At 41.1% G+C, this 23,351-nt stretch overlaps 1 protein-coding gene and 1 long non-coding RNA gene across 18 annotated transcripts in view; one reads left to right on the top strand and one right to left on the bottom strand.

The window, feature by feature from the left end:
* LIMS1 (LIM zinc finger domain containing 1) overlaps positions 1-9,431 on the top strand; it is a 104,541-nt gene extending 95,110 nt beyond the window's left edge. For 10 of the 15 annotated variants that reach the window (XM_082426520.1, XM_082426521.1, XM_082426519.1 and 7 more), the window contains 7 exons: positions 210-359; positions 1,618-1,768; positions 2,205-2,297; positions 3,101-3,149; positions 4,268-4,343; positions 4,532-4,723; positions 6,733-9,431. In XM_082426520.1, the coding sequence (XP_082282646.1) occupies positions 210-359; positions 1,618-1,768; positions 2,205-2,297; positions 3,101-3,149; positions 4,268-4,343; positions 4,532-4,679 (667 nt within the window). In that variant the 3' untranslated portion in view covers positions 4,680-4,723; positions 6,733-9,431. Of the gene's footprint in view, positions 1-209; positions 360-1,617; positions 1,769-2,204; positions 2,298-3,100; positions 3,150-4,267; positions 4,344-4,458; positions 4,724-6,732 lie in introns of those variants that run through there. The other 5 variants (XM_082426509.1, XM_082426518.1, XM_082426515.1 and 2 more) reach the window with 3 other exon arrangements.
* On the bottom strand, positions 356-23,336 carry LOC309643650. 3 transcript variants are annotated; one of them, XR_014253945.1, is made up of 4 exons: positions 23,246-23,335; positions 21,053-21,286; positions 10,906-11,055; positions 356-486 (listed from the first exon to the last, which is right to left on the bottom strand). It is a non-coding gene; the product is annotated as an uncharacterized lncRNA (long non-coding RNA). The 3 variants fall into 3 exon arrangements; XR_014253944.1 differs by lacking the exon at positions 356-486 and having other exon boundaries at positions 8,588-11,055; positions 23,246-23,336; XR_014253946.1 differs by lacking the exon at positions 356-486 and having other exon boundaries at positions 8,588-11,055; positions 21,053-21,290; positions 23,246-23,330.
* Between the last annotated feature and the right edge of the window lie 15 nt (positions 23,337-23,351).

Raw genomic sequence — 23,351 nt, 5'->3', positions numbered from 1 at the left:
ATCAGTCTGGTCCTCTGGGAGGGATAAATAACTTCCCGTGTGAAAAGTCGGGGCTCGGTTCTGCTCTTTTAAGCCCAGCGGTGATGTTTAAAGAAATGGTTTCTTTAATTTCTTTTCATAGATATGGGAATCTTTTTTTTTTTATTATTAGGAAGAACCTTAGATTTTAAATGTAAGTTTCTAAAACAGTTTTGGCTCTGTCTGTGTAGACATCTGTGTCGCCCCTGCCATAACCGAGAGAAAGCCCGAGGCCTTGGGAAATATATCTGCCAGAAGTGTCATGCCATCATCGACGAGCAGCCTCTGATATTCAAGAACGACCCCTACCATCCAGACCACTTCAACTGTGCCAACTGCGGGTACTGCAGTGCCTTCCTTTTCGTTGTGCAAATAGAGGGAGCCACTGATCACACTGAGCTGTAGTCTTTCTGTTACTCTGGCACCCAAATCGGTTTCCTTCAACTTTTAATCTGGAAAGCGTTAAACCTGTGGAAGAGTCAAGAGAATAATACATAGAGAACCGCCATACCCTTCATTCAGTTGCACCAGGCAACATGTTGCCACATTTGTGTGTGTGCGTGTACACATGAATGTATACACATACCTTTAAATAGTCAGCTCGTATTAAAATACCCCTAATGATTCCCACAACTGTTTTTCATCACTGTGTTCTTCCAATACAGGATCCCCCCGCAAACAAAAAACTTAAAAAGGTCTTATCTTCATACGTGCATAACAATGTGTGACAATTAGAGTGTTATCTTAAATTACATTTGTTACTTTTGCTGTATTTACACCTAAAGGGAATTTTTTTTTTTTCCTCAAAAGCTCATGATAAATTGTTAGGCTATGAGCTTCGGAATCTGCCATCTAATATAAGAACTTAATGGAAAAGATACTTTACTGTGGTCAGCGTGACCATCCGTGCTAAGTTACGGTAGGGAGTGGAGAGCTGGGGTGAAGGCTGACAGACAGCTTCTTTTGGGAGTTCAGTTTCTACCTTATCTCGTCCTCTTGCCTGTCCTCCCTCGGTTCATTTTTCATGAGCACTTCTAAAGAATCTTTTAAAACCGATGAAATTCATCTTGCTTTGGGGCCATCTCTGTTTATGGACTCAGGAGACTGAAAATAGTAGTGAACTTAAGCATTTGGAGGAGGAACGGCCTGAGCATCTCGTTTGTGTATTTTCTATTAACCTAAAACTATTCTTAGCAGCGTGCTAGTGAGTGTCAGTAAGCGGAACTAGTCCAGACTCCTCGGTTATTTTGGGAAGATAATATCGGCGCGTCTGTCCTCACGACTGGGATCCTCCTCCCCAGCTTTTTAAGGAAGACGAGGGACTCTAAAGTGACAGCAGACAGGGGACGGTAGCTGTGGCCGGCGTGGTGGTGTGTGTCCGGCCTATCAACACTGCATGATGTTGATGTTTGGATACAAATATGAAGCCTGTTCAAGCCTCTTGATCAGACTACTCTGACCACCTCCAAGGGGGAGGAAAGCAGCTACAGGGGTTGTTGCGGGTTCTCTTCGGAAACCTTCTCGGAGGCACAGGGGCTGCACCGGTTGCCTGCCTGCCTTGCGGTGGCGCTGCTCAGCTGGTCCCTTTCTCGTGGGCAGGAAGGAGCTGACCGCCGACGCCCGGGAGCTGAAGGGGGAGCTGTACTGCTTGCCGTGCCACGACAAGATGGGGGTCCCCATCTGTGGAGCCTGCCGCCGGCCCATCGAAGGGCGCGTGGTGAACGCCATGGGCAAGCAGTGGCACGTGGAGGTGAGTTCCCTGCGGAGGGGTGGCCGGGGCCCTCGCACGCCCGAGGCTCAGGTGCGCTGGCGAGGCTGGGAGATGCTGAGGGGCACACGTGGACCTCATGGAAGACTAAGAACATAGACTCTACACGGCTCCGTGACCTCCAAGTGGCGAGGCAAGCAGTGCTCTTGGTTCCTAGATCCTTGAGGCAGGAGGTGGCCTGGTCCAGCCCAGAGATGTGTCCCCACGTTCACCTCTGTCCTCACTCTGTGCTGTCGAGTCAAGGCCTCCAGACGCCTGGACGAAGGCTGGATGCCCCACAGGGTCACCTGTGGCCCAAATGACATAAGCACCTCAGGCTGTCATGGATCTCCTCTGAGCTACTTCAGCTTCGGGGTTTTGCTTCACTGTGTAAATAAAACATGGCAATCCAAGTAAGACCTAACGCAATTTCTTTCAGCATTTTGTTTGTGCCAAGTGTGAGAAACCGTTTCTCGGACATCGCCATTACGAGAGGAAGGGCCTGGCGTACTGCGAAACCCACTACAACCAGGTAGGGACGGGGCTCGTGGAATACTACACACACTTGTATGAACTTGAGCTTCTCAATGCTTAAGTACAAGGAGAGCTCTGGGAGAACATACGTTGGGCTATAGCGATTGCTTTTTAACGTTTTATTTGGAAAATCATTTCAGGCTCACAGAAAGGTTGTAAAATAAAAAATACAAAGAAAATACCTACCTGTTTTACTCAGGTTTACTACCTGCTTCATCATGTGTGTGTCCTGCCCTCTCTATGAAGACGACACTTACGTAAATGCACGTTTCATTATATACAAGTTTATGTACACATATAAACACACACGTATTTTTTCTGAAGCATTTGATGATGAGTTCCCCATGGTCCTTTACCCCTAAATATTTCAGTATACATTTCCCAAGAATACAGGAATCTCTTATGTAACCATGGTTATCTGTATTGATTACTTCAGTCTGTCCATTCCAGTTCTGTCACTTGACCCAATCAATCCTTCTGGCCTTTTTTCCACTCCAGAACTGGACCCAGTGTGGGGTTTTCATGCTCCTTCAGCTTCCTGAAATCCAGAACATTTCCAGAGCCTTTGTTTGTTTTTGATCATGATGAAGAGTAAATTCTTTTCATTGTAGGAAGTAAAAACTAGTCAGTGAACTTTTACTGATTCTCTCTCTAGTAATGGCAAATTCTGGGTTTAGGTAGCCAGCTATTTGTTTCTAAGTTGTACAAAGAACTGAAATTATTTATATTAAGTGTTTGGTGTTCTGATACTTAGTTGTAACACATCTTTACTTTTTTGTTTTTCTTTTTTTTCATTTTCAGCTATTTGGTGATGTTTGTTTCCACTGCAACCGTGTTATAGAAGGTGATGGTAAGTACCTGCAGGGATTTTAACCTGTAGGGCACCATTTTGACACAAAAACCCTTGGGTCATGTGAAGATTGAAAAAGGTTGTTTGCAATGTGATGGTTATCCGTTACTTTTCCTCTTTCTTTGCATACTTGCCAAGTATTCTCTAGCAGGGGGATGCTAACTCCTCAGCGGTGGGCTTGTGGCTCGTTTGTGGTGATACTTTAGGCCAGTGCCGTAGGGTCGTTACCATAGCAGCGGCTGACCTAGGGTCGTTACCATAGGAGCGGCTGACCCCAAGGCCTCTTCTCCTTCCAGTTCCTCCTTCCGGAAGCTGCAGGGCGGGTTTCTTGGGAGCACTTAGGAAGGGTCCCCTTCACCCTGGCAGTTATCTCTAGGTGTTTCCAGGGCCCGCCCCCTCGCCCCTGATTGATGGGGACGGGAAGGAAGCAGCTGTGTTTGCCAATAGGCGCAGCAAGTTCTGCCAGAAGTTTCCTGGCGAAGTTGCAAACATTCCTGCTTCAGCCTCTGAGCAGAGAGCCTAACTCGGCAAACGCTTTCTGAAACACTGCCCGTGTGCCCTTCACGAAGGGGTGGGTTCAGGAAAGTGATCTCTAGTGCCTTTGGGAATAAATCTTACCCCCGCCCACGGGAGGCAGCTGCCGGAGGGAAGCTCTTGCCTTCGTGTCGGCTTGGCAGACAGGCTCCTGCAGGCCGGTGACTTAGCGTCTGGACTTTGTTTTAATTACCTGCCGTGCTAGGAAAGCCGGGCCGCGCCGTCACAGCTTGGCGGTTGGGGGCGGGGCTGGGGGGTGTCGGCGTGAAGACCTGGTACCTGCCGTTCGGATGCCTCACGGGAGAAGAAAACATGAACCACCAACACGGGTTGAAAAGGCAACGGTGATCTTCCCTAAGGGGAAGCCTACAGTCGTGGCAGACAAATGCAGACCTGGGGTTGTGTGCTCTAACAACGTGATGAGATAAATTAATAAATAACGTCGACCGATCCTGTGAACGTCAGTTAACGGCACGAGATTTTCAGTGCCGTGTGTGGCTCTTCGGTGAGAAAAGCCCTCGAGGAGGGCACCCAGCCCGGGACGGGCGGGTGCGCTGAGTGACGGCCCCCCTCCTGTCCCCTAGTGGTCTCCGCGCTCAACAAGGCCTGGTGCGTGCACTGCTTCGCCTGTTCCACCTGCAGCGCCAAGTTAACGCTCAAGTAAGTCCGCCCTCGGCTCCCGCGAGCGCCGCCACCAACACTTAGGGGGCGTTGTAAAAACATTCGCAGAGTTTAAAAAGAATGATCTGATGCCTTATTTCTTCTCTCTGTTCAGGCCTTCTAAGAGCAAAGGTTCTTCCTTTAATTGTTCCCTGTTTTCTCCTGTTCCTTCTCTGTCCTGCGCAAAGGGATAAGTTTGTTGAAATTGATCTAAAACCAGTCTGCAAACACTGTTATGAGAAAATGCCAGAAGAATTTAAGAGGCGACTTGCCAGACGGGAGAGAGAAGCAAAGGATAAGGACAAGCAGAAAAAGAAAAAGCCAGTCTGTTTGTAAACTTTTCTATCCCTCTGTCATCATTTTCACTGCTTTCTCCTTTGGTTAGTCCTTTAGAATATGTTTTCATTCGTTTTTGTCTCTTGCTTTTTTCGTTACTTTCGGGCATGTATCTGTAGCCACGAGAGACTGAAATAGAAGCGTTTGTCCCATGTAGAGCTGGTCCTTTTGCCTAATTATTAAAGTTACACACCTTGAGAAGGGTTCACACTTAACACTGGCTTGTACTTCACTTTCGTCCCTGAACCTGTAGACTCTCAGCTCGTTTTTTTAATCACAATATGGTATAGATTTCTTTTTTTCTTTTTCCAATGGATTCAAAGGGAAGAATTCTAATCTCCTAATAGATACTGGAAAAGTTTCAAAGTATTCTTGTCTGATAATTGCAGCTTTTAAAATCCTGGTTTTTGGTTTCTTTGCCTAAAATAATATAATTTGATCAATTCCAGTGTTGCATGTTCTAAGTTCTGTATTAAACTGAACCCTCTCAGCATGTTTCCTGTCTAAGCAGAGACCCTCTAAGGTACATAATAAGATACGGCATCCCTGGTGTGTGTATTTGTGCTTTCATTCGCTGCCCACATGCTACTGATTATGAACTCATTTTCTTGATGTTTTCAAACTCAATTGTATTCCTGATTTTTATGGGAAATATTTCAATCTTTGAAATTCTCCTGAATTGCTAGCATGATTGTCCCAGTTCCTTCATAGTACCATTGTGTTCTGAGCTCTAAGAGTTTTTTTATTGTTTAAAATTAAAGAGGAATTAAAATTCAGATATAAGATTAAAACAACGTAAGGTTTGTTTAGCAGTATCTCTGGGAGCAGGGATAATTTATTTCTTTCATCAAAAACATGGCGGTTTTAATAGCTTTTGTTCTAAGAAGACTTTGGGAGAACTTTTAACTCAATGGTACTATTTAAATCAAATTGCCAGTTGAAATGTAACATCATTTGAATAACTGTCAGCATTAGGCTCTCTGAAAAACAGTAGAAAATAATTCCCATGTGGTGCTTTAAAATAAAAGATTTTTCACTTTAAATGTGTGGTCAGGAATTAACTTTGTCATTAATGTTGTTCTTTAAAATTATATCAGCAGATATAATAATTTGTCACAGCTGACAGTATATCACTGGACCTGTCCCACAAATGCTTCCTAAACGTAATTTCACAGAAAATGAGCAAGTTGTAAAGTTCTGCATTTGCTTCATTCACAATTAAGGACCCATGATTTCAGCGGGGATAAGCCCTCATAACTGTCAGCTGGAGATGCATCACCCATAGCTAGGAGGCCGTCTCAACACGTGTCCACAACTGTTTTACAAGTGAATTGAGAGTGTGTATTGCCCTGGCTTTTTAAAAAGAGTTGAGTTCTCCGTATATACGCCATTCACAGATGTGACCACAGGCCACAGGTCACAGATGTGACCACCTGGTCCACTTGTGCTCTTGAAGAGTGATTTAAAGCTTTCTGTCAGACAGCCAACCAAAATAACCTATATATTATGTTAGATTTTTTTTCAAGATGCTTGTTGTTGTTGTGGGGATGGGAGGCCAGGAAAGATGAAACCTCACAGCTACATGATATAAAATACTAAGTAAGATGATTTTGCCTTCAATAAAGAGAGGATCATTCAAATTACAGAAATACAGTTCTTTGCTTTGAATGACTGTTCTTTAAAAGTGCTCTCATGGTACTTTAAAATGTGACTGACTTTAATTATCTGAATTTTATTTACATTATATGCCCTGTATACTTAGCACAGACTAAAATGTATCAATAATATCCATTCTGTATTACACAGATAGATGGACAAGATCAATTTACAAGGGCAACTTTCTTCAAATGATATTGTGAATTTTTTATGTTTACCATAATGATTAGAATTGAGATTAGAATTAAAGTTTTTTGCTAATACGAATATAGATGTAATATGCATAGTGTCTTCATTTACTTCAGTAAAATTACTGCACATTATTTGTCTGTCTATATACAAATGTTGACTACATTTCCACTAATTTCTTTTTTATTATTATTATTGTTATCTTTAGGAATAAGTTTGTGGAGTTTGACATGAAGCCTGTCTGTAAGAAGTGCTATGAGAAATTTCCGTTGGAGCTGAAAAAAAGACTTAAGAAGCTAGCTGAGACCTTAGGAAGGAAATAACTTCATTTTATTTTTTCTCTTCTATGCAAAGATAAGAGATTACAACATTGCTTGACCTGATACACCCTTACTTAAAGCTGCATCGCAAAATAGTTGAGAGTGAAGAGGACCTATTGAATGGTTTTCTTCATCTCCTTTTTCTCATTAAAAAAAGTTTGTGTAATCATATTTAAAACATGGATGAGATCAAAATTTGCCTTTGTTAGTAACCCTTATCAATTTGAAATGTCAACTGTACTTAATAGCAAAAGAAACATGGTTAAATGTTAAATTTTAATTGAGGTCCAAAAAGTTAAATATAACTTTTAAAAATGAAAGTAAGGAGTCAGCTTTTACATGACTCAGATAAAAAATATAAACACTATTTAACTTTGTACTCAAAAGCAAATTAATTGCAACTGCAGTTTGGGAGGATATAAGAAAGAAAAACAACCAATCAAGAAAAAGAGACCTTACAGAATCTTAGTACATTTATCAAACTAGTGGCTGTAAAATGAATATACACATTACTAAGATAAGAAACAAGTATATTCAGAACTACTTGATTTGGGGATTTTTGTTGTTATGGTTAAATGCCATAATTACTATGCTTAGTTTTATATTTTATTCTCCTTGTGAACTTCTTCATACAATAATTACTTAACATAGTAGTTAGTTAGCTGATAGTATTCCTTTCTAAATTTTTGCAAAAAAATTTATACTAGGTATTTGAAAATACAGTATACTTTACAATATTGGGAAAATGAAGTATTTTTTAATGTATTACAGGAATTATGCTTCTAAGGTTAAGGTCAAAGATGTAGTCTTAGAATAGGACATGAAATTAAATGTTATGTAGTTTGGAATGTATCACTTCAAAAAAAAGTGAATGTATATGTATTGCTCATATTGCCTTTATAACCATGCTAATATCTATGCTTTATACATAAATGAACTTGCCTTGCCTTAGAAAAATACATACATTAATCAGGAATTCTAGCTGTTTCAGACCTTACGAACTAAAAACAAGTGCATTGACTGAGATTTGTAAACTCAAATTCATTTACCACAGCTATGATTATATGTTAAAATTTTTTTCACTTTTTGGGGAAACACATTGAAATTAATTTCTGTAATCTTACTAGAAGAGAATGATGTTGATGTGTGTTTCAAATTTTTCATTACAAATCTCATAATTAGATTTTATTTACTATAAGTAGGAGGTATAAATGACACTTTTAAATTGGAAGAGGAATGTTCAAGTGTCAATTTTAGGTCAAAAGTGGTGAATTATTTCACTTTGTAAAAAGTTTTATCCTGAAGTTTCTGGACCAGTCTTTCCTGATAAACTTGTATGCAAAGCAAATTTTGTGAACATTTTTTAAATGTTGCTGCTGCTATGTTATGACGTAAAAGAAAGTTGCCAAGATGGACTTAGGGGAAAATTATTGGTTTTTCCAAAAATTGCTGAAATATTGTTTTACCATTAAAAAAAAATCTCAGGATGCTACCAGTCTGCCATTAAAATATTTGTATGCATGTATTTTTTAAACATTTGTGCATGCACTTTACAGAGTAAACTGTATGTCAGTCTTCAGTTAATTTATAACCAATTGCTTTATTTTTTAGTGTTCTTTTAGAGTTCAAAGAATTATCAGTGATTGAAGATAATCAATATATAGTTTAAGACTGTGCTTAGAAGTCTGAAACTGTCTTTGCATTTGACAGCAAGAATCAAAATCCCTTCAGTGTGCCTTTGTCAGCTAATATATGACCAGCAACAAAAATCTTCAAAGTATTTATTAAATACTGTACTGTGGATACAGGCAGAATAGTGCAGGGTTTTCAGTCTGGGGTCTTGAGGCTAAATTCCTAAATGCTCTCACACCAGAAATTCGGAGCAGAGGCGCCCATTTGCCTGTGTTCCTAATCACTGGGAAGAGGCATGGGCTCAACTGCTGCCAAGTTTACGTCTCTCCTGCAGCCAGAGGCCCCACTGCTCACCCCTCTCATAAAATACGAGTTCGTATTTCCTGCAAGTCTGCCCCGTTGAGCCTCCGAGGCTGTGGGGTGTTTTATCCAGACACACACCTCCTCCGCTTTAGGGGACACAGAGCCCTCACTCGTGGGGGGAGGAAGGGCCGAACAGTTGTCAGTGGACGAGAGGACGGAATTGCTTACTTCACGGTGTTTTGCACGGCTTCCTCTGGCCGGAGAGAAACTCAGGCTAGTGAGCAAATCTTGGCTTAAAATCCTACAAGGCAGTTTGAAATAATTCACTGTTTACCACTTCTAGGTGGTCTTTTTCTTATCAAGCCTAAGATAATTGGGAAAACGTTTGGGTACAAGTCAAACGTTCTTTGGATCGTGTTCAAAGCCTTATTAACATTGTAACTGATGGTAGATCATTTTGCCTCATTTATTTGCCAAAATAGCAATTTCTAAATTAAGGAAATTTTGAGGTCAGCTTACAGCATTGTTATTGTATTTCATTTTAGATTGTAAGCTCAGTGGCAGGGACACTATGTCAATAATTGTGTTTTTACATAGCAACCCGTGCAGTATACTCTTGGTGCTTAATAAATGTTCATAATTGTTAAAAATACTGTTGTGTTTTGCTTAACTTGAATGGCTTTGAGACATGGAACCATGAGAATATAGGACTAGTGCCTAAGAAAGTTGTTTTGGAAACAACCTAAGCATCCATTGATGGATGAATGAATGAAAAAATGTGGTCTATATAACAATGGAATATTATTCAGCCAGAGATAAGAAGGGAATCTTTCCGTTTATGACAACGTGGATAGGACACTATGCTAAGTGAAATAAGTCAGAGAAAGACAAATACTGTATGATCTCACTTACATGTGGAATCATTAAAAAAAAACTCCAATAATCATAAAGCAAGAATCATAAAAAAAAACAAGAAGAGACTGGTGGTTGTCAGAGGTGGGGTGGGAGGGTGGAGGTGGGCAAAATGGGTGAAGAGGGTCAAGAGATACAAACTTCCAGTTATAAAATAAACAATTCATAGGGACATCATGTACAGCATGGTGACTATAGTTATTAACACTGAGTTGCACGTTTGAAAGTTGCTAAAGAATAGATCTTAAAAGTTCTCATCATAAGAAAAACATGTTAAAACTGCATGGTGGGGACTTCCCTGGTGGCGCAGTGGTTAAGAATCCGCCTGCCAATGCAGGGGACACGGGTTCGATCCCTGGTCCGGGAAGATCCCACATGCCGCGGAGCAACTAAGCCCGTGCACCACAACTACTGAGCCTGCACTCTAGAGCCCGTGAGCCACAACTACTGAGCCCGCATGCTGCAACTACAGAAGCCCGCGCACCTAGAGTCTGTGCTCCGCAACAAGAGAAGCCACCGCAATGAGAGGCCCGCTCGCCGCAACTAGAGAAAACCTGCACACAGCAACGAAGACCCAATGCAGCCAAAAATTAATTAATTTTTTTAAAATTCCGGGAAAAAAAAACTGCATGGTGATAGATGTTAACTAGACATTGTGATCATTTTGCAGTGCGTACAAATACAGAATCATTATGTTGTACACCTGAAACTAACTTGATGTTATAGGTCAGTTACACTTCAATTTTAAAAAGAGTTCCACATTTTTTTTTTAAAGCCATTTTAAACTTTTACTTGTATGTAGTTTTTTTCTGGAACACAGTTTAAGTGGTACTATATCTAAAACCATGTAAAAATGTCAAACAGCCTCTGTGCATTCACAGGGCAGCTTCCTTGTAGGTAACACGGTGTTGTTTAATCCTGACAATCACCCAGGGCTGTGAAGTCAAGGAGGCCCTCTGAGCTTGCACGGCAAGACGTGGCGTGTCCAGAACCTGAACCCAGGTGGTTCCTGTGCTTCCGAGCTTGTGCACATTTCTGCCCCGTTACTTGGTGGATGTCTGTGTGTGTGAAAAATTCAAGTCTTCTTGAGTATATCACAGAAACATTCATGTATATGAATAAAAGCAAGTGGCCTGATTGCTGTATACAAGGCAAATCTTAGAACCAGGTACGCTGGTGGTGGAGTCTTCCCACCGTTCACTGTGAATTCTGACCTGCTTCAGTTCTTTATCTTCACACCCTTCAGCTGCCCCATGCTCTTGGGGCTCCATCGCTCCTGGGCTCCTCCTCTCCTTCCTCAAACGTCCGACCTGAGTCCTGCACGCCTTGTCCTCCCCTGGGCAGGTGCAGGCCTTGGCTTCCTCCTGCCCAAGAAAGAGAGACGGGCGATTACAGCACAGCATGGGAGGAAGCATAAGGTTTTGCAGGATCACACGGGCAGCACCCCGCAGGTGGCGGGGGAGGGTCTCCTGGAGCTGGATCTTGAAAGGAGAATAAATACCCACTAGCCCGGCCTGGGAGCAGGGGCCCTGGCCCTCTTCCAGTTCCCATTTCCTCCATTTTCCCACTGCCCTTAGTGGCATCACCACCTCTCCAGGCTCCCGGGCTAAGGTCGAGTTGCCGTCTGTTCTCCCCTCCCCCACCCCTCCCATCCCCACAGCTAAGGACTCCAAAGTCCAGCCCTTCAGCTGCAGAAGGTCCCAGAGCCCTTCTTCCTCCCAGCTGGCGCCCTGGCTGGCTCCACACTGTCCTCACTCTGCTCTGACCTCCAAGCAGCCATCACTCGACTCCCCTTGTTTACCAGCCTCATTAGGCTCACTGAACAAGCAGGTCCCAACCTATTGCTGAGTCTGTTTTCTCCCAATGGCCATGCCCATCACGCAGGACTATCTTTCCCGGACCTTCACCTGCCCTCCTGAGATCCATGTACCCTCCTCACTTTTGAGACTCACATCAAATTCACCCCATTTTTTAAACCTTTCCCGACTTCCTCAAGCAAAACTAGTCACTCTCCTTTGCTCCCCAAATCCTCTGCTCACACCTCTGATTCAGTAGTTGTTTTGAGCACTTGTATGTATTGATTTGTGTTCCTGACAAAAGGATGGCTCCCAACGGAAGGACTCGTTTTGTCCTTGTACCCTTGCCACTCACAGGAGGAGCTCGGCGATTGCTGGATACTTGGCAAAGCGCATTCCACCCTGAGCAGTTTCCAGCATTCCACAAAGCTATCAGAACTTCTAGAGCTCAGAAGCAGCAGCGCCCATGGCCCCCAGCTGGCCCTTGGACACATATGTGCTACGACAGACCATGCTGACTCTTCATTTTCATTCATCTCAAGGTATTTTCTAATTTCCCTCGTGATGTCTTGACTCATTGGTTATTTAGAAGTATGCTGTTAATTTGCACATATCTGTAAATTTCTCAAATTCTGCTCTGTAGTTGATTTCTAATTTCATTCCATTGTTGTGGGAAAACATACTTCGTATGTATAATTTCAATTTTTTTTGCACTTATTGAGGTTTCTCTTATGCCTTAGCATATGGTCTATGCTGGAGAATGTTCCATGTGCACTTGAGAGGCACGTGTATTCTGCTCTTGTTGGGTGGAGTTGTCAATAGATGTCATTTAGGTCTAGTTTGTTTAGGGTATTGTTAAAGTCTTCTCTTTCCTTGGTGATCTCTGTCTAGTGGATCTGTCCTCTATTTTTAAAATATATTTGATGACAAAGAAAAAATTATAACACTGTTCAGTGGCATTTATAGTTCATGTACATGTAATATAAGACATCTACAACATAAAGGGGGGAAGGTAAAGCTATCTATATGGCCATAAAGTTTCTACATTCTACTTGAAATGGTGAAGTATTCATTCTGAGTACTCTGTGAATAATTATCTATATTGGAAGCCCTAGAGCCACCATTTAAAAAACAACTATACAAAGAGATATATTCAAAAACAATAGATAAATCAAAACAGAATGAGAATATTATTATACGAAATACTCAAATAACCAAAAAGAAGGCAGAAAAGAGTAAACAGAGGAATTAAAAATGGAATAAACAGAATCCAAATAATAAAATAGGAGACATAGATCTAAACATCAATAATTATGTTAAATATAAATGGACTAAACGTAACAATTAAAAGACATTGTCAGAGTGGATAAAACAATACCTAACTATATGTTGAACAAGAAACTAGCTTTAGCTTTTCTTGTCATTATATAATGACATACGTACATTAAAAGTAAAGGGATGAAAAAGAAATATAGAAACTTTAATCAAAAGAGCTAGAGTGGCCATATTAGTATCAGACAAAGTAGATTTCAGAGCAAAGAAGATCATCGGGGATAAAGAAGGACATCACACAATAATAAAGGGTCAATTCACCAAGAAAACACAACTATCCTAAATGTGTTTGCATCTAACACCAGAGCTTCAAAATTCATGAAGCAAAAACTGACAGAACTAAAGGGAGGGAAAGACAAATCCAAAATTATAGCTGAAGACTTCAATACTCCTCCCTCAGTAATTGACATAATCAGGAGACAGAAAGTCAATAGTGACACAGAACTGAACAGACCATCAACCCAGTGGATCTAATCGACATTTGTGGAACACTCCACCCATCAACAGCAGAATACACATCCTTTTAAAGTGCACATGGTAGATTCACCAAGGTAGACTGTATCTTGGGTCATAAAACAAACCTTATCCATTTAAAAATAGTAACTAAAATCGTGTAAAGTTAGTCCTCTGACCTTAATGCAAGTAGACCAGGAGTCGATAAGACAAACATAACAAGAGAATCTCTAAACACTTGGAGGTTAAACAACAGACTTCTAAATAATCGATGGATCAAAGAGAGAAAGTCAAGGGAAATTAGAAAATGTCCATATCCCTCATGAACTTAAACGCAAAATCCTCAAGAAAAATTAGCAAATTGAATTGGGTAGTATATAAAAGGTTAATACAAACTCATCCATAAAAAGTCATGAAATTCTGAAAAATGCTGTACCGTAGATGAAATTTGAAAACATAAGGCTAAGTCAAATAAGCCAGGCACAAAAGGACAAATAATGTATGATTCCCATTATATGAGGTTCCTAGAATAGGCAAATTCATTAGAGACATAGAGTAGAGGGTACCAGGAGATGGGGATGGGGGGATGGGGAGTTACTATTTAATGGGTACAGCGTTTCTGTTTGGAATGATTAAAAAACTTCAGGAGATGGATAGTGCTGATAGCTGTACAACACTGTGAATGTATTTAATGCCATTGAATTATACACTAAAAAATTGTTAAAATGGTAAATTTAATGTTATGTGTATTTTACCACGATAAAGAAACAAGCCACGGAGCAACTCAGCCTGTGCGCCACAACTACTGAGCCCGTGCGCCACAACTACTGAAGTCCGCACGCCTAGAGCCCATGCTCTGCAACAAGAGAAGGCACAGCAATGAGAAGCCCATGCACCGCAACGAAGAGTAGCCCCCACTCGCAGCAACTAGAGAAGCCCACGCTCAGCAACGAAGACCCAATGCAGCCAAAATATAAAATAAATAACTTAAAAAAAGAAGCAATATCAAAAAAAATAAAATTATAAAATAGATAACCAACAAGGACCTACTGTATAGCACAGGAAATACTGCTCAATATTCTGTAATAACCTAAATGGGAAAAGAATTTGAAAAAGAATAGATACATGTATATGTATAATTGAATCACTTTGCTGTACACCAGAAGCTGGCTCAACATTGTTAATCAACTACACTCCAATATAAAATAAAAATTTTTTAAAACCCAAAAAACATACAATCTAACTTATGGACTGTGTTGATAGCTAATTTTTATTTAAGAAAGATTTCCTACTTAACTCTACCAAATGAAATGCCAAAAGAAATTTTATAGGCTGTTGGCTATGCTGTATTTTTAAATAATTATACTGTTTCAAAATATGGTATACCAATTGTTAAGACAAATTTTGCATTTTCTATATTTTACTTCTCTCTCAAAATACACCTGTGCTTCCTTTTTAAAAAATAAAATACATTATGAAAAAAAAATCATACTTAAAAGTCCTAACCAGAATGTGAAGCTTAACTGACTGATGCTGCTCATTATAGAAAGAATAAAATGTTTTCTCTCTCTCTACCTTTTTATTTTTTAATTAATTAATTTATTTTTGGTTGTGTTGGGTCTTCGTTGCTGCACGCAGGCTTTCTCTAGTTGCAGTGAGCTGGGGCTACTCTTCGTTGCGGTGCGCGGGCTTCTCACTGCGGTGGCTTCTCTTGTTGCGGAGCACGGGCTCTAGGCGGGCAGGCTTCAGTAGCTGGGACACGCGGGCTCAGTAGCTGGGGCACGCAGGCTCTAGAGCACAGGCTCAGTAGTTGTGGCGCATGGGCTTAGTTGCTCCGCGGCATGTCGGATCCTCCCGGACCAGGGACCAAACCTGCATCTCCTGCATTGGCAGGCAGACTCTTAACCACTGCGCCACCAGGGAAGTCCCTCTCTATCTTTAAAAAAAAAGAAACAAGCAAAACACAACACCACCGTGTGGGGTGTATCCTGGGAATTCAAGGAAGGCCTAACATTCTAAAATCCAATGTAATCATATTAACATCTTAAAAAATTACATGATCGTATCAACTAATACAGAAAAAGCATTTGACATATTTCAATGTCCATTCATGATAAAAACTGTCAGCAAACCAGGAATAAATGGAAATTTCCTTAACTTGATAAAGGCATCTACAAAAAACCTATAGCTAACATTGTACTTATTGGTGAAAGTCTTTCTCCTTAAGATTGGAAACAAGGAAAAATGTCCTCTCTCACCTGTCTCATTCAAAATTGTACTAAAATTCCTAGACCATGATGTAAGGCGAGAGAAAGAAATAAAAGGCATACAGATTGGATAACATGATTGTCTATGTGTAAAATCCCAAGTAACCTATAAAAAAATTTTTTTAAAACTCCTTGAATTAATAGGTGAGTTTTAACAAGGTCACAGGATACAAGGTCAACAGACAAAAATCAACTGTATTTCTCTATATGAGCAATGTACAGTTGTAAGCTAATATCTAAAAAACAACATTTACATCAGCTCTATGAAAAATGAAATAGCTATAACCTAACAAAACATGTCAGGATGTATATACTTAAAACCACAAAACACTGATGAAACTGAAGACCTTGAATAACTGGTCCATGCAGTGGATTGGAAGACATGGTAGAGATGGTGATTCTCTCTGCCCTAATCTACAGATTAAACACGTCTACAATCAAGTTCCTCCAGAATATTTTATAGATACAGAAAATGTGATTGTAGAATGGATGTGGAAAGGCAAAGGAACTAGAATATAACAATTCTGACAAAGAAGTGCAAAGTTGGAAGAATCACACTACTCGATTTTAAGACATATATAAAGCTGCAGCAATCAAGACAGTGAGGTATCTGTAAAAAGTTAGATGTATAAATCAATGAAACAAAAGGGAGAGCCCAGATACAGATGCTAACATGGTCATTTGATTTCTATAAAGGGGCCATAGCAATTTAATGGAAAAGGATACTGCTATAGCAATTAGACATCCATAAGCAAAAAGGCTCTTGACAAAAACCTTCCACTTAATGAAAAAATTAACTCAAAGTGGGTCATACATCTAAAGTGTAAGACAGAAGAAAACCTTCGTGACCAGGGGTCATAAGTCCTTAGATGTGACAGCAAAAGCATGATTCAGAAAACAAAAGAATTGATAAGCTGCACTTTATCAAAATCAAAAAATGTCTGCCTTGTGGAAGACACTGTTGAGAGAATGAAATAACAAACTATAGACTAGGAGAAAATGTTTCCCAGTTACATGTCTGACAGAGAACTTGCAGTCAGAATACCTAAAGCCCACTCAAAACTCAACCGTGAGACAACTGTTGATGAAAATTCAATTAACAATCAAGGTAAGAAGAAAAAAAAGGAATTTTATTCGAGCCAAACTGAGGATTATAACCTGGGAAGCCGACTCTCAGAAGCTCTGAGAACTGTTCCACCTGTTAGATGTCGAAGGCACAGTCATAAACAGTTTTCAAGACAAAGGATCGTAAATCAAAATGACTTACTGATATTTCACATAAAGTTCACCAAGGATATATAGCCCAGGTGAGCAAGTCACCATGACCCCGTGCAGAGCTGGGAAAGAGCACGATTCTTTTAAGAAGTCACATTGCTAGCTCAGAAGAAAGGAAAAAGGAAAGCTCTTTACCTTCGAGCAGGCACTCCCATGTTTGAGGAAGTCTGGTTAATGTGTGATGCAGATGCACACTGCTCATTAGGGAGGGAGGGGGAAAGCCCAGGGGACACAGAGAGAGAACTTGATGTTTAAATTTTCTTGTCCTGCCTTAAAATGTAGATTTTATTTCATCACAACAAACAACCTGATTAAAATACGGGCAACAAGTAAAACACAGAGTTTACCAAACAAGATATATGGATGGCAAATAAGCCTATGAAAAAATGTCCAGCAATATTACCTGTGAGGGGCTAAAACAGAACCATGACAAATTCTGCTACACACTTGTTAGAATGGTTTAATTAAAAAATGCTGACGATACCAAGTGACGACAAGCAGGCCGAGCAACCAGATCTTTCATGTACTTCTGATGGGAATGCAAACTTGAGATGGCCACTCTATCAGCTTGGCAGTTTCTTGTAAAGCCAGACGGAACACCCACTATAGGATCTAACAATCCCACTCCTGAGTCTTTTTTTTTTTTTTTTAATCCACTGGAAGTTTTATTTCTTTAGGATTTTATCCCAACCAGTCGTTTAAAAACCGAGTAACACAGACCTGGGGGGTAGGGATTGGGGACTGCACCTCCCTCCTCCTCACCACGGACAGCAGTGGGAAAGAGGGAGGGGACGGGAGAGGTGGCTACAGCAAGACAGCAGCAGCAATAATGGGGGCAGCTACACCACAGAGCCAGCTCCCTCCTCTCCTAGGCCCTGGCTAGAGCCCCTATGGCTTGGGGTGGGCGGTGGGTAGAACCCACCCCAGGCCCTCCCCCATCCCTCCTCAGATAGCCTCCTTGGGGGCTCAACCCATTTCTTCCGGCAGGAGACTGAGGCACACAGAGAGGAGGGCGTGGGAGAGGAGGATGCTGGAAAGGCAGGGAGGTGGCACGAATGAGGTGAGAGGCGTGGGCGAGACCCTGGCTTGGAGGCCTGAGTCTTTTTTTAGAGGACTTATAAGCAAAGTTTTCCTTAAAGGACCAGAGAGTAAATATTTTAGGCTTATAGGACATAGGTCTCAGTCACAACCAACTACTCAACCCTGTCACAGTGCAAAACAGCCATAAGACACCACATAAACGAATGGGCATGGTCTTGTTGCAGAAAAATTTTATTTGCAAAAACAGGCAGCCAGGGAACTCCCCTGGTGGTGCAGTGGTTAAGAATCTGCCTGCCAATGCAGGGGACACGGGTTCGAGCCCTGGTCCGGGAAGATCCCACATGCCGCGGAGCAACTAAGCCCGTGAGCCACAACTACTGAGCCTGTGCTCTAGAGCCAGTGAGCCACAACTACTGAAGCCCGCGCGCCTAGAGCCCGTGCTCCGCAACAAGAGAAGCTACCGCAATGAGAAGCCCGCGCACCGCAACGAAGAGTAGCCCCCGCTCACCGCAACGAGAGAAAGCCCGCATGCAGCAACGAAGACCCAACGCAGCCAAAAACAAATAGATAAATAAATTTATTTAAAAAAAAAAAACAGGCAGCCAGTCCACACACAGGCCATAGTTTTCAAACCCTTGCCCTAGAGAAATGACAACTTGTGTTCATTGAAGAAAAAACTGGTAAAAACATGTTTACAGCAGCTCTCTTCATGACCACCAGAAACTGGCAACAACCCAAATGCCCTACAACTGGTCAGTGGATAACCCTGTGGTCCGCTCACCTGTGGAATGTTACTCAGCAATGAAAAAGAATGAACTATTGAGGATGCAAAAACCTGGATGAATTTCAAAGGCATTATGCTGAGTGAACAAAGCCAGTATGAAAACACACTGTATGAGTCCATCCATAAGACATTCTTGAGAAGACAAAACTATAGTGGGGGGACTGATCAGTGCTGGGAGGGCGTGACTCTAAAGCACTCGTGTGAATCAGTTTGGGGAATGATGGAGTTGTTCTGTATCCCAACTGTGGTAGTGATTACATGAATCTATGCATGCCTTAAAATTCATAAAACTATACACCCCCAAATGCGCAATTTTTCTATGTGATTATTTACCAAAAATATGGACGTCAGTTTTCCCTATTAAAAAGACAGTAATTATCACTTTGTGCGTTCATTTCTTCACCACCTAATCCCTCCACTGTTTGCAGGCTGCTTTTTGCCTGCACCATTTCTTTCAAAAATCAACTTACAGGAAACAAGTCTAAAGAGTTTTCCTCAGTCATCATTCCTGATCTTTTTGCAGCATTTTACACTGTTGATTATTCTCTCCTTAAAGCTCTGTTTTTTAGCTTCTGGGATGCTGTAGTTTTGGGGTTTTCTGTCAGCCACACTGACTGCTACAGGTAGTATCTATTTTCCAACACAACTTGTTCCTTTTTAAGTTTGACGTCAATAGAATTATGAGAGCTTTGCCATCCAACACACCAGACATACACGGCAATTGAGCACTTGAAATGTAGCTGGTGCTCCTGAGGAACTGGATTTTTAATTTAATTAATTTAAAATTTAAAACTTGCTATTCAATTATTGAGAACTTCTAAGTATGTTTGGAACAACTTGGGTATATGCATCTATTTTTTCAACCCTAAATTTTATGAAATCTAAACACAGATTCAATTTCCATAGACCAGATTTTGAACGCTTGGTACAAAAAAAAGAATGTAAGATAGCTTATTAACAACTTGCTCATATTAATTGCATGTTGAAATTATAATGTTTTAAATATACTGGGTTGAATAAAAGGTTATTCAAATTAATTTCTCCTGTTCCTTCTTACTTTTTAAAGTGTGGTTTCTAGAAAATTTTTAAATCCATGTTGGGTCACATTTTATTTATATTTATTTATATTAGACAGCACTGATTTAGGGACTTCAATTTCCAGAGACACATACACAAACACACATGTGCGTGCATATATATACATCTATATGTATACACATATAGATGTACACATACAAATGCATATACATACGTGTGTGTATACACATTTCTTAATTTATGATTTGTGCAAGCTCTGCCTCCATGATCCCAGGCAGGGTTGTTCTATCATGTGATAGTTCTAAATCCTTCCTCAGCTCATGGGTGAAAGATCCATTTCTGCACCTCTAAGGCAGTTTAGGTTGTACAGACATTGAGAGTAGTATGTACAAAAGCCTCTATTTTCACAGATGTGATGAAAGCAAAAGTTTTCAAATGAAAACTTAATTATGTCCAAGAAGAAAAGATAGCATCGGTGGCAACGAGCAGTCCTGTTGGTTCCTCCTGTTTCTGAGGTTCTTTATGAACATTTTAACCTCGTCATGTCTACTAAGTTCAAAACTCATGAGAATATTCACAGTGCTACCTACAAGTAGTTTAGGATTACTGTAGAATCATACAAAATAAGAGCGCTGAGAAAATGATGGGATGAACTGACAGTATGAGTGATTCTGAAGAAAGAAAGAGTCATGTGATTACACGAAAGACAAGGTGTCTGCCAGGGAAGATAATCAGCAACAGAGGACAGGGGGACTTGAGGAGATGAAAAAACTCTTGATTTTGATCAGCATCAATGCTGGATGCCTGTCAGTTCAATTAATTCAGAAGTTGAGGACTCAGATTAATCAGGTAAAACTGTGGCTGATGAAAGACGTCATAAGTCAGATATTTCTATGGATTCAACTCTCATTTGAATTAAATTTGCAGTGCATCAACATGAGTGATGCAGCCATTAGAGCGGAATCCATCCCACTGGTAAGGTGGTCCTCGTAGAGAACATTACAGTTAGCTGTGTGATTTGGCGGAAGGATAATTACTTGTGAGAACAAGTTGGGATGGATCTGGTCCATGCTGGGAAAAGATGTGGGCTAGGATGGACATATTCCTGGAGAAGAATGTCTATTTTTAAAGCCCAGCAGGACAGATTCATCCTCCCATTTGGTGAAAACTGAAGTTTCAAAGCTTAATAAATGTATGTAAGAAAAGCCTCTTGAGTGCCTCAAGGTTTTCTCTTTGGCTTACTCCATTTCAGTATATTCTAGTAAAACAGATTAAAGGTAGTAATTTTACCAGGTGTGCTTGGCAAAGTTGCTTTCCTGTCCACTCCTTTGGTTTCCTTATCTGTCGACTTGAGCATAATAACAAACAACATTACCTTCACGAAGTTGTTGGAAGCATCAAATGAGTCAATACATGTGAAGCTGTTGGGCTGCACCCCGCAGGCCTACAAGCCCTGTGCTTGCCCAGCTTCAAGACGGAAGAGCCCGGAGTCAGCAACAGAGACATCGATGGTTTAATGGATGGGGGAGCTTACGCGTCTGAAGCAAGATCCTGGAGCAATACCCCACTGTGTCCAGCGGACCGAGGGCAGGACGGGGTGGCGTCTTCACTTCCTCGGGGAAAGAGAGATTACCAGTTATAGGGGAACTGAAGTCAGGTGGGCTCATTAGTTACCAGGGAAACCAGTATAGGGGCAGGCCCCTCACCACTCCCTTGATAAGCTATCATTAGCTGGGACCTGGGGCAAGTACTAGGTGGGCCAAAGGTTCGTTTGGTTTTTTCTATAAGATGCCTCTAGCAGCACTTAGTGGTCTTTAACTTCATTTGAAACAATTTTGTTAGACTGTATGTGACAGCTGTCATATCAACGTGCATTTAAAAAAAGACTTATCAAAATTGGTGAATTTTTGTGTAGCCATTTTAATATTGAAGTTGGAAGGGAAAAAAGCAACATTTTCGTTATATTATGCTCTATTGTTTCAAGAAAGGTAAAAACACAACCGAATTGCAAAAAAGGATTTGTGCAGTGTATGGAGAAGGTGCTGTGACTGATCAAACGTGTCAAAAGTGGTTTGTGAAGTTGCGTGTTGGAGATTTCTCGCTGGACGATGCTCCATGGTCAGGTAGACCAGCTGAAGCTGATGGCGATCAAATTGAAACAATAATTAAGAACAATCATTGTTATACCACGCGGGAGATAGCCGACATACTCAAAATATCCAAATCAAGCATTGAAAATCATTTGCACCAGATTGGTTATGTTCATCACTTTGATGTTTGGGTTCCACATAAGTTAAGCGAAAAAAAACCTTGACCATATTTTCACACGTGATTCTCTACTGAAACATAATAAAAACGTTCCATTTTTAAAACAAATTGCGATGGGCGATGAAAAGTGGATACTGTACAACAACGTGGAACGGAAGAGATTGTGGGGTGTGGGGCAAGCGAAATGAACCACCACCAACCACACCAAAGGCCAGTTTTCATTCAAAGAAGGCGGTGTTGTGTCTATAGTGGGACTGGAAGCGAGTCCTCTATTATGAGCTTCTTCCGGAAAACCAAACAATTAATTCCAACAAGTACTGCTCCCAACTAGACCAACTGAAAACAGCACTCGACGAAAAGCATCCGCAATTGGTCAACAGAAAACGCATAATCTTCCATCAGGAAAATGCAAGACTGCGTGTTTCTTTGATGACCAGGCAAAAAAAAAAAAAAAAAAAAAAAACTGTTACAGCTTGGCTGGGAAGTTCTGATTCATCTGCCATATTCACCAGACATTGCGCCTGGGGATTTCCATTGATTTCGGTCTTTAGAAAATTCTCTTAATGGAAAAAAATTCAGTTCACTGAAAGACTGTAAAAGGCACCTGGAACAGTTCTTTGCTCAAAAAGATTAAAAGTTTTGGGAAGATGGGATTACGAAGTTGCCTGAAAAATGGCAGAAGGTAGTGGAACAAAAGGGTGAATACGTTGTTCAATGTAGTTGTTGGCGAAAACGAAAAATGTGTCTTTTATTTTTACTTAAAAAACGGAAGGCACTTTTCGGCCCACCCAATACTAGGAAGATCAACTACCCAAGGTAGGCTCTTCCCTCCCAAACCAGCCACCCTTATTCACATCCAATACGATTGAAATAAAACAGAACCAGAATGTTCTGTTTTATTTTCCCTCTTTATAAAGGCAATAATTGCTCATTGTGGAAAATTTGTAAAAATTGAAAAATCAAAAAGGATCGGCTGTAAGAGGCCAGGTTAGTTCCATGTGTTGGATAAAACTGTATTGTCTATTAAAAAAAAGGATCAAAATTATCCATAACCATAAATCCTAAACTCCCTGTATACACGGATGTGCTCTTTCTAACCCTAAAACCTACTGAAAACATTTTATGAAACTTGTTTAGAGCTAAGACCTAAAAATTCAAATTCCAAAAACGAGCGCTTTGACGCACACGACTGGCGCCGAAGAGTGACGTCGGCACCGGCTACACCCCGTCCGCCTCCAGCGCCTGCGGGGCGGGCTATTCACGGACGCAGCTACTCGCGACCCGCGTCGTCGTTGCGCACCTTCTACCGCGTCACACAGCCCGCGAGCTTCTCATTCCCGCGCCGCGCAAGCGCAGTCACCTCCGCACGCCGGCGCCCGCGGGCCTGCGCGGCGCACAGGGCTGAC

Source organism: Balaenoptera physalus (assembly GCF_965194825.1).
Source record: "Balaenoptera physalus genome assembly, chromosome: 15".
Lineage (NCBI taxonomy): Eukaryota > Metazoa > Chordata > Mammalia > Artiodactyla > Balaenopteridae > Balaenoptera > Balaenoptera physalus.
This window is presented reverse-complemented; position numbering and strand designations above follow the sequence as displayed.